Here is a 12,058-nt window from a genome sequence, read left to right on the forward strand (position 1 = left end):
AAGACCACTAAACTACGCGGATCACTCATTTTGTTTCTTATGCGGGTTTTAACTAGTTTCATAGCTAAAAAAATCTTTCAAATGAGGTTGTTGCAACCGACAAAGTTAGTGCTAAAGTGATAAGCAAATAAACTAAATGATATGTTTTATCTCTCTAAGTTTCCACCAATGTTCTAGCAAGAGGTCCAATCCCATATTAATTTGAGAAATCATCATTTTGTCACATATCGTAAATGTAATTATCAAGCTGAGAACTAAGTAGCATAGTGTTAGGTTAAAAAAAAAATAGCATAGTGTTAAGACTACTGAAATCTGACGGATAAAATTCATCAAGATGCATCAACTTACTTTTACCGAAAAGGACAAAACCTCTAGATGGACTCAAAATTCATCGTTCGTGTATTTGGCTGTTTTCCCGAGCTCGAGCTTGTTCAAGCTCGACTCATATAAGTTTGAAAGAGCTCGAGCTCTCATTGTTTTAAGCTCGTCTATTAAAATACTTCAAATTAAAACAACTTCCTAAATTATCAAAATACTTCAATGATCATTTCTCACATACAATAATAATTATGAATGATTCATATTCTAATAATCATTTAATGATTGATATTTCCTGTACAAGTTCCAATACTAATACGTAATTATGTACTACACTATTATAATAGTATGTTAAACGAGTTGCTCACGATACACTAAAGAATAATCAAGCTCGGCTCGTTTACATAACCGAGTATGATTTTGGGCTCGTGTTAAGTTCGTATTTGTTAATCTCCGAGTCGAACACAAGCAATAGTCGAGCCAAACTCGAGCAGCTCGTTAAAAGCTCGGTTCGTGTACACCCCTAAACTAACCAATGTCGGAGTCAGTTCCGGTGTTGGAATGCAAAAATTATAGGGTTAGGGTAGATAAATTGAAATTTATAAGTTAGCATAGTTTAATTGAATAATTTCAATATAAAACAGTTAAAATACTTCAAATTGCTCTAACAGGGATTTGAACCTAGAAACTCAAGCTCCCACCCACCCACAACCCCGTGCTCGACCACTGGGCCAAACTCTAATTGATGTTATCTATATAGACGATTGGTTATATAGGTATAGTCGTACAGACACATATATAACAAAAAATAATACTTGAAGTGCTTGTTGAGGGAATCGAACTCACCTCCTCACTGTCATAGCCAAACCACATCTCACCCTTCTTCCACTGAGACAAGGCCGTTTTGTGTCATTGTAATCAGAAAATATATACATATAATATATATAACTATATATATGGATAACAAATTACCACTATTAGTTTTCTTTCTCGGGAGGATCCAGGGGGTGCGGCCGCACCCCCTCGCACCCCCATGGATCCGCCCCTGGGTGTAAGTCCCAAGCACTCAATATGTTGCATGAAAATGGGGTGACCATTTTTATCTGCTGAGATTACATGTTAGGACGGATACTATTGATTCTAGAGGAAAGAGAAATTAGAGAGAGAAACTAGCCAGATAGAAAGTCTGTCTGTCTGTATGGATCTGCAGGGATGGTCAAGTGTAGAGGTCCATACCAACAAATACTACATCCCTAATTTTATTAGATAAAGAACAAAAAGAAGTCATAAACTTTGGGAGCTGACCATGGTTCGAAAGTGTAATAGTCTCAATTCGCTCGCAAGAGTGTTTGGAGACTGAATTATACGTGTACACACAAACTTAGTAAATACCGAGACCTTTTGAGTAGGATGGTGGAATCTTAACAAAAAAAACAAAACTGTCTACTTCAATGGAGGACTGTGACAAGTCTCACGTGTCTCTCGAAAATGTCCAGAAACTGCACTATGGGTGTACGCTCAACAAAGGAGACGTGACTTGATTAGCTGAGAAGTGAGAAACAACATGCTCAATCGAGGTTGGCCATGTCACCATGCGGGTCGTGGTTGGCCACGAAAAATCAGACCATTTGGCACAGATTTTAGATGAACAGATTAAAGAAGCCCAACTATATGAATTTTCTCCAATATATGTTGTAACTACTATAGGGCATGAAAATATAGGGTCGTTATCTTCGGTTAAACATCATAATATTTTTTTTCTCGAGATACGCCTTAACTATAGGGCATGAAATCCTAGGATTGTTCGAGCTTGTTAAATCATTTTTTAGATTCAGACAAAAATGTCATAGAAGAAGAGTGTTTTTTTCTGTCACTAGTATGATAGATGCGTATGAAAATTTAATTGATGTATTTATAACCTTCCTCATTTTAATATATGCATAGAAAGGAATAAATACAAATCGAAAACTGTTCTTCAATTTTGAAACTTGGGAGTCAGTCAGATCTGAGTAAACGGGTACCTTCATTCTCACTCCTCCATACAACTCTCTGCTGAATCAGATCTGAGTAAATGGGCACAATTTTTGAGGCTATGATGCTATGAAGTTTCTCTCCATCCTCCATCCTGGGTCTGCAGAATTACTTCTTTCAAGTTCATGGACAAAGTTATGCCACATTGCCGTGTCGTCTTCCTAGTCGTGGAAATCTACATTTTATATATTCGAAGATATATCAGATGACCACGCTTAAAAACCCGTTTCTGCCATATATAGGTGGCTCTAATGAGATTGAAAGATCGAATAACCTGATGTTTAAAACCTGAAATCAGTTCCATGTTCACTAACGCTACCTCTCGAAAGGTCTCTAATTCTCTGCCAAAATTCTCTAGTCCTTCCTGTTCTCAACGGCCCGGAACTAGAATACCTCCGAAACGACCCAGACTCTTGTCTATCGATTCTCGAAGACGTACTAAACACATCTGAAGCTGATAACTCTCTACCAGCTTCGCGACTAGAGTTATACTCTCGAAGTGAATAACGGGTACGTGAAGATTCTGGCAAATGACCCGAATCGGTGCTGGTTCTAGTGTCAATATCGACACCAGACAAGTCTTCTTGTTCCTGTCCACAACTTTCCGATCCTCCTGTTTCTTTTGTTTCATCACATTCATTACAGACTAGTTTCAAGGCTTGAACAACTTCACCCATGAACGGTCGGTGTGAAACTTCTGGTTGAACACACATTGAAGCTATTGCTGCTACTTTTGCTACACTGTCGAATGGAAAGTTGGCCCCGAGAGATGGATCAATTATCATTTCCAATCCTTCTTTACTCGTAAGATATGGACGAGCCCAAGTAACTAAATTCTCTTGACCTTCCGGTTGTGTCATATCCACTGGTTTTCTTCCTGTTAGTAGTTCGAGTAGGACTACTCCGTAGCTGTAAACATCACTTTTCACGAGAAGGTGGCCTGTCATTGCATACTCGGGAGCAACATAACTGCAAAACAATAAAAAGGTCCCTATTAGAACAAGACAAATGAGCTAAGCTGTAATCAAATCCCAAATCGGAGAAAAAAAATACTTTGGAAATGGAAGAGGAGTCATCACAGCGTTATAACGGCCATGTGGCAAAAATGGGGTTCAAAAAGAAAAGGGAAAGAAACAAGAACATTTTCAACCTTGGAATGACAAATGGGTGTTATTTTCGTTTCTAAAACATTATATTTAACATTGATCCAGATATCATGAGAAAGAAACTCATACCCGAACGTTCCCATAACACGTGTTGTAATCTGCTGGTCTCCCTCCTCCAAAGCCGTTCTAGCTAATCCAAAATCAGCTACTTTGGGAGTAAAATCATGTTCGAGCAAGATGTTACTACATTTGAAGTCTCGATGAATTACATGAGGACTTGAATCTTCGTGCAGATATGCTAAACCTCGAGCTGCACCGAGTGCAATCTTAATTCTGGCTCCCCAATCAAGTGGAGCAGTATCCTTGTCTGGTCCTGAGAAAAATGAAGGAAACATCCAATCCATTCTTACAAGGATAAGAGAGAAAATAAAAAAAGCGATATCATATTCCTTAGCAGAACTAGTAGTTGGGATTGGTGGATCCACCCACCTACCCAAGTAACGCGTGGATCATGTCGGGATCAGGGGTAGGATAGCCCGAGACGATCCGATGTCGAAGTCTAAGTGTATAGAAGAACCCCAATATCATATGTATTTATATGTTATGTAATGAGTATGTCTTATAAACTTGAGTAAGAGGTAGTGAAATCCCGACCGCATTTCAGCCGAGTTACTCGGCTAGGATTGGTCGTGACCGGGTATCACCCACTCTAATACCAAGGTGATACCGTCGTCCCTAATGCTTACAAGCAGAAGATAGTACTGTGCAAAAAAAATTGAAATTACCATGTAAATGAGATTCAACACTGCCATTTGGAATTAGTTCGTAGACGAGGCAACGAGCGTTCTCCTCTATGCATATACCTAACAACTTGACTAAATTTCTGTGATGAAGGCGGCTAAGCATCTCAACTTCAGCAAGGAATTCCCTGCCACCTTGTTGATCATCTCTCTTAAGGACCTTCACAGCTACCAAAGTCCCGTCATCTTGAATACCTTTATAAACACGGCCAAATCCACCCTCCCCAAGTATTCTTGAAGAATGAAAGTTATCGGTGGCTTTTTCTATCTCTCTTGCACTGTAAGTTCTAGCAGATCCGGCATATGTTGTGATGCTTGAGCCAAATGACATTGATGCTGCTGAACTGGGTCCACTTCCGAACATCATAGACCCAGCAGTACCGGCTGAACAACAACAATAAAATGAGTAAAAGGAAATAAAGGAATACGAATTAAGATGTTGTTCGAAACCACTAGAGTTTACCCGATGGCTTTGAAAGAGAAGTTAGTGGGAGTGGGGTTGATGCAGGAACACGTCGAAAACACTTCAATACGAGAAGCCAAGCACCAATTATGCATAAAGCTACAGCTATGGAAGAAGATAAGACAATGATAGCAATCATGCTTCCACCAAGTCCACCATGTCTTTTCTTCCTCACGTCGACTCCTAGAGGTTGAATTGTCCTTCCGTTACTTCCATGACCAGGGTATGGTACTCCATCTATTGTTGTTATACTCGAGGCTGACGAAGGGGGCGAGGGAGGAAGACCTGAAGGCGAGAAGCAAGTTTAAAGCAGCTAATGATATCCAAGTTATTGTTAACGTTATAGATATCCAATTGGGAATTAGTGATTAAAGGCCCCAGACATTATATTCTTGATTGGGAGACTTCCCTTTTCCATGGGGATTATTTCTAGACGCCCCCTAACGTGTGACGTCTTTGAGTCTAACACATGTTCATTTTGTTGGGTGACGTGGACTACGCGCGACTGTCCGGCCTATCACTTGTGGACCTAGCTCTGCTACCATGTTAAGTTTGTTGAATTCAACTCAAAGCCAATTGGCAATGAATAGAGAGACCGTAGATACTATATTTCTGATTATGAGACTCTTCTCTGTCTATATGGGACTATTCCCACAGTTATAAAGAAAATAAATAAGAAGCTTAGTTATATATACCCGGATAGTGAACATATAATACTTCATAGTCACCAAAGAAAGAAGCCTTTATGGAAACTTGTTTGTGCCAGAATCTTTGGTAGGCGAGAAATGCTGTAGTGTAATCGAATCTTACTCCAAGTGGAACTAGATCAATAAGAACGACTGTTTTGTCTAGCTGCTGACCATCTGCATTTGCACCCATTATCCGAACTTGACTTAGTTTCATGAAAACCCCAGCTGCAAGTTCCTCAGCGAGCTCTGAAACTAATGGGAAAAATGTATACAATGCAACACCGAGACGTAATCCAACTTGCATCGGCAATACACAGGCACAAGGTGACCCAGGAGGACTATTCGTTAATGGCTGTATGCATGTTACTGCAGTACAATCTACACATGAAATCAAACTTATGTCAAATCTCCAAGGAAGATCAAAAGCTGAATAAAAGCCCGACATATATACCTTGATTGGGAGGCGGAGGCGGTAGTGCCGTAATTGGTGGTGGTGATGGTGACTTTGGTTTCCTTGAACTTGTAGGAGGAAGAACATGCCCTAGTGGTTAAATTATATCATATAGTAACAGTCATCAAACAGTACTTAGATTTCATTTCTGTCAATGAAACAAGTTTAAAAAAAGACATAATAAATATTGTCACATACTGTGTAAAGGGACACCTGGTGCTAGTAATGTTGATGGAGGAGACACGGGTAAATGGTGCCTGACCGTTGAAGGAAAGGGTGGTTCAACCGTGGCAACTGAAGGGGCTGTGACATAATATAAACATTAAATAAACCATAAAAAGGTATTACAAACAAATACATATATATATATATATATATGATATGTATTTGCTTATACACTAAAGGTTTCAACTTGTAAGCATGACTTTTGAACTATTTCTATTACCATGAATTGACGATGCAGGATATTGATTGCTTCGCCTCTTTGGGTGCACTGCCGGAGAATGTGAAGTAGTTGGGGGAATTACAGGACCTTGAAGAAAATAAAAATGCAATCAAAAGAATCAGCTTTCGGTTGTTCAAAGATCTGACTTGACGAATCGTTTTTTTTTTCAGACGAGATAGATGCTAGTAAAAAAATCAAACCTTGGTTATGAGACATAGGCGGAGGAAATGTACGAGATGGTGCGGGTTCAGGGCTACTTGCTCTTTTCCTTGAATGGTGATACTTATCAAATGAATGGATGGGTGAAGATGCAGGACTGTGTAACCAATTTCTTTCCACGGGTTTAGACAACTTTGAAGGTGCAGGTGTCGGTGACGAGGCTACAAAAAGAAAACAAATCACGAAAGATGTTGATAGTTATAAGCCAATCTTTTACTTTCTATATTCTAATCCAATTTTTTAACTAGAAATAACGATTGACTTGGAAGTTACTGTTTTTTGAGGTGTGGTTTATTGGTGGAGAATGGGCCGGTGTAGGTGAAGCAGCACTTGGAATTCCATGTCTTTTATGAGTGGCGGTGAATGGAGGAGGTAGTGTTGGAGAAGAATCACGACCTGCAAAACAAGCGTAAAGGCTCACAAGTATAAGTAATTTTCTCTCATTGCCTACGAGCTAACAATATTAGCTAGGTTATCACTACTGAATTAAACTATCAACATAAATATTCAGCATGTATCAGCTGGATTCATTTTGTCTACCTATGTTTCATTTCATTATATTCCTTATATGATTTCAATTAATTGGAGTAAAATAAAGAGGATTCTGTCTCGAATCAATGATCAAATTAGTATAATCATAAGGAGCACCTGGTACCATTGAGGGAGCTATTTTTGGAGTGGATGCGTGAATAATTGGTGACTTCGGTGGAATTTTTTTGGGTGGTGACTCAAAAGGTGCTGCATTTAGTAAATGAAAGAAGGTTTATTAATATTAGTACTTGAATAAGAGTCAAGTGATGGGACAAATATTAGTGATTCCACTACCTGGGGCAAGTGGCATTTTGATAGGAATCCTCTTTGTGGTTCCTCTTTGAGAAGGATCACTTGGTGCGATGGATGGTACAATTCTTGGAAGTACTCGAGGACTCGGAGCTAACTCATGTGAAGGCACAATCCTTCGAGAATTAGGAGGCATGGATGGAACAATTCCTTGAACGACTTGGGGAACTGGTCCCGACTTATTTGATGGCAGAACCAGTGGAGGAACAGGTGACACAGATGGTACTATTCGTGGAATGACTTGAGGTGTCGGTGCTGACTCATTTGGTGTTAAACGAACCGGAGTAGGTGACGCGGACGGTACAATTCCTTGAGAAGAGGGCACTGTGGATGACTTATTTGATGGGACAACTGGTTGACTTGGTGCTATTGATGGTACAATTCCTTGATCAACCGGAGCCGGAGGCACTGACTTTGACCTGTTTGATGGCACAACCACTGGAGAACTAGGTGGTATCGACGGCACAATTCCTTGATCAACCGGAGCCACTGATTTTGACCTGTTTGGTGGCAAAACCATTGACAAACTAGGTGGCGTGGCCGGTATAATTCTTGGAATAACTTGGGGAACTGGTGCTGACCCATTTGATGGCACAATCACTGGCGAACTAGGCGAAACGGATGGCACAATTCCATGATCAACTTGAGGCACCGGTGTTGGCTTATGCGATGGCGCAACCACTGGTAGACGAGGTGGCAGTGATGGTACAACTCCTTGATCAACTGGGGTCACTGATGCGGACTTATTTGATGGCACAATCACTGGAGGACTAGGTGGAGTGGCTGGTTCAATTCCTCGGTTATCTGAGGGCACTGGTGCTGACTTATTTGATGGCACTGGTGGTGACTTATTTGATGGCACAATCAGTGGAGGAGTAGGTGGCATGGCTGGTTCAATTCCGCTACCAATTTGGGGTGTCGGTACTGACTTATGTGATGGCACGACCACTGGTGCACTAGGTGGTGTTGACGGTACAATTCCTGGAGCTACTCTAGATTTTGGTGGTGGCACAGGTAATGGAGGACTACGAGACATAGATGGTACAATTCCATGGATGACTGGGGACACTGCTACCGACTTAATAGGTGACGAAGTTTGTTCCCTTACTTGGGGCCCCGGTGCTGATTTATGGGATGACACAACAGCTTGAGAACTAGGTGGGATGGACAGTACTGTCTCTTGGAAGGGTTGGGGCACATCTGCAGATTCATGAGGCTGGAATAGCATAGGGGGTTGTAAAACTGATCCTGCATATATAATAATGAAACACGAGGAAATTCACACTTCTGTCGCAATTGAACAGCAAATATCAAATAGAAAGTTGCCAATATTGGGGCTAAGCGCTCTTACCACTAGGCTGAGACGGTGAACTTGTTGGGCTGATCCTGTCATAGTTGATGCTAGGTACACTGTCTTCACTAAGAGAAAAAGTAGGAGAAATTCTCGGTGATGCCAATATACTGTACCCTGAAAGAAAGTATGAAGTAAGTCCATATTGTGTTCAAACTTTTGATCTGAATTAAGATTAGTTTTGTAGCACCAGCAAGTCCTCGTAAATAGTAAGTATGAACGATTTAGCTAGATAACGAGAAATCCATTAAAAAAGAACATCATTATAACGAGAAACCCATTTGTTCAAATATTCACTTACTAAACCGTTACAAGCTCCTATTTGTTGGTGTTTTAACTAAATTTACATGTAGGAGATAAGATTTTGTTGGATAATTTTGGGTCTCTCTCACCCCAAAAGCTAGCTCAAGCGGTATGACCTTTCCCACACTCATAAACTCACCCTATACCCCTTCCACAGCCAATGTGGGATTTATCCCAACAGATTCTATCGAGAATCTTTCTTTGCTTTTGCTTGAGGCAAACCTCAAATGAAGCTTAAGCAACAAAGATTACATTAAATGGTCATAGAAATTTGCCAAGACCGTATAAAAACGGGTTCCATGTGATAATTAGGGATAAGTTAGTATGCCAATGAACCTCTAAATAATGCTAACCACACTAAACATAAGAGAGCGGGAGGGCTCAATTTCTAGATCAACCCCTTAGAACGCCGAAAAACATGATTCTTTAAATAACAAGAAGATCTTCACAAAAAAGTTAGTGGGATTGAGCTACTAGAGTTACTCAGATATCCGAATTTCAAAATGGTAAGTTCTTATTAACAACTACCAATGCTACTCATGATTTATTTGATCTCCAACTTCATGAAAAATTGGGAATCTAAGCAAATTAAACTAAACTTCAAGCACGAAACACATCTAATATACCATTTTCGAAAAATTCGAATACAAATAAAATAAATTAGTTGCTGAGTTATGTTACATTTTACAGTGTTCTTGTCTCCCCAAACTCACCGACATCGAAAAATCCACAAATTTTAAACAATTATAGTCACCTACCCAGATCCCCAAAATTGCCTAAATTAACAAAAATCATCTAACCCATTAACAAATAGATCAAATCATGACATGGGTATTATTCAATCAAATCTTAAACCTAATAAAAACATTAGAATGTTAAAGTAAGTTCATTATTACCTGTAGATTTTTGAACCGGAAAAAGGATGAAGATGGTGATGAAGCAGAGTTTCATCTGTACTGGAAAACCCACTTTGATCTCCATTATTTTTTTCTCAAAATCCTAACAACCCAAACCCTTAAATTGAATTGAAAGAAGAATAGAAAAGAAGAACATAGTAAAGGAAGTGAAATTAAGATATGGGTAATCCTTGAGTAAGAAGAAAGTTAGATAACAGGAAACCCAGAAATAATGAAGAAGTGAGAAGAAGGTGGTTTGGTTAAAACCCAAAAATGAGTTGAAATCAAGTTTTGGGGTTCCAAGAAAAAGCTCTGAAATTTGTAAAAGTGAATTGAGTTATCCATGCAGATGAAAGAAGAACTCTGTTTCACCTGTGACTTATTATTAAACAGGGCTCTAACCAGAGTGGTGTGTGTTAGAGAGAGAGAGAGAGAGAGAGAGAGAGAGAGAGACTTGATTGTGAAAAGAAAAAGAAGCAAAACCCACAGCTCAAAAACAGTGGTATTTTAGAGAGAGAAACACTTTAGAAAGCTGAACAAAGTTACAACATATCATACAATCATAATAGTTTTTTCTAGAGAGAGAAACAGAGGTTGAAGAAGACAAGAGTCACGGAGCAAAAAACAGAGAAAAGGCTGAAAATTGGTTCAAAGGGGAAGAAATGGATGGAAAAGATGGGAGAATAGATTTGGTGTTAGAATATCTTAAGTGGGGTGGTGAGATTTTTTAACTCATTAAAATATTGAATTTTTTTTTGTGGTTTGTCAAACAACATTTTATTACTTTGATTTCTTTGAAGCCATCAAGACATAGATAAATGTGACATAGGTCAACTACAGTTGACTTCAAGTTTCATTGGTCGTGTCAAACATTTTAACAAGTTCGATAACGTCACTTTGACACATAATCTATTACAACATATGTCGAACATTAGTTTGACATGAATGAAAAATGAAACTATGAAAACAAAAGCATACACTTTAACAGGTCTAATATAGTTAAAGTCAGCTTAATATAAAATCTATTACAACATAAGTTGATCATCAATTTGACATGAGTGAAAAATAAAACTATAAAAAAACAACCCCATTCTTTATTATCGTCAATCGTGTAATTGAAAACCGACGATCTCTTTCCGGTAACTTTGATTTTTGTTCAGAATTTTAGATCAAATGTACCCCAAGGTGTGTCATTAGTTGAGGAACAAGTAAATAATACTCCACTAGTCTTTCAAAAAGTAATACTCCAATACTAGTTGAGTTGGGCCAATAAAAGGGCTATTGTCCCCATAAGTTTATTGGTTGTATTCAATAGGTGGGTCCATTTTCTGCCTATAAAAACTTGAATTGCTATCCCTAAAAAATGTTAGATTTTTATAGAGATTTTCAACCATTAGCTTGGTGAGATCCCATTTGTGGTGGACCATTGGTCTAGAAAAAGTAATAAGTTCCAAGGGCACAAGTTGGACGATTGATTTTTGTTCAAACTCTTTTTATAATGTTTTGTATTCTTCAACAATGGGAAACTTAGATTCCCTGCAGTGTTTTAGTGCTATTTACTACAAATCAATATCCCCATGTTCCTCTTGCAGCTTTTTATTTGTTTTGAATATTTATTTATTTTCTTATTTTTAGTAGTCTTTTCAACCAAAATAGTTTTTATGTACATTTTCACTTATCTAATACGTAGAAAATTAAACTGAAGACTAAAGCCGACGTTAATTTGCAACAACAAAAATACGCCGACGTTAATGTGTTGTAAGAGGGAAATGTTGCCACATTACAAGAAAACCCAATTAAGTTTGTTGTTAATGTGTACTCGTTTAATTGAGATTATTGAATTTTTTTTTAGATGTCCACTTTGTTCAAAAGTTTTTCATTAGCATAACAAAAGATAAACAAACTCTGATTGTATTTGTTTTACATAATTTTTAAATCTGTAAATTGAGATAAGAAATACAGAGGGTAAATATCTGACGAGACCAACAACACACATCTGTTTTAGTCAGTTCTATAGTTATTTGATGAATTAAATTCTAAAGTGATTTGACGTACGACTTTGTCATGCGTACAATCTTTTTTTTAAAGAATTTGATGGCCATTGTCAATAAAAAAACTTGTGTTTTCAATTTGAAACACTTCGGTA

The 12,058-nt window shown here is 38.4% G+C and overlaps 1 protein-coding gene across 4 annotated transcripts; it reads right to left on the minus strand.

The window, feature by feature from the left end:
* Nucleotides 1–2,210: 2,210 nt before the first annotated feature.
* Nucleotides 2,211–10,699, minus strand: LOC147540665 (uncharacterized). Of its 4 annotated transcripts, none has more exons than XM_086644762.1 (15): nt 9,913–10,699; nt 8,714–8,830; nt 7,348–8,610; nt 7,171–7,260; nt 6,796–6,918; nt 6,504–6,683; nt 6,304–6,390; nt 6,072–6,161; nt 5,859–5,948; nt 5,414–5,785; nt 4,719–5,003; nt 4,241–4,639; nt 3,585–3,828; nt 2,624–3,318; nt 2,211–2,524 (listed from the first exon to the last, which is right to left on the minus strand). In XM_086644762.1, exons 1-14 carry the CDS (start codon nt 9,995–9,997, stop codon nt 2,631–2,633), a joined length of 4,113 nt encoding a protein of 1,370 aa, XP_086500888.1. In that variant the 5' UTR covers nt 9,998–10,699; the 3' UTR covers nt 2,211–2,524; nt 2,624–2,630. The 4 variants fall into 4 exon arrangements, with proteins under 4 accessions (XP_086500888.1, XP_086500886.1, XP_086500885.1 ...); XM_086644760.1 differs by having other exon boundaries at nt 6,057–6,161; XM_086644759.1 differs by having other exon boundaries at nt 2,211–3,318; nt 6,057–6,161.
* Between the last annotated feature and the right edge of the window lie 1,359 nt (nt 10,700–12,058).

Source organism: Eschscholzia californica, unplaced genomic scaffold (assembly GCF_041429995.1).
Source record: "Eschscholzia californica isolate CP2 unplaced genomic scaffold, dmEscCali1.0.p SCAF_5, whole genome shotgun sequence".
NCBI lineage: Eukaryota > Viridiplantae > Streptophyta > Magnoliopsida > Ranunculales > Papaveraceae > Eschscholzia > Eschscholzia californica.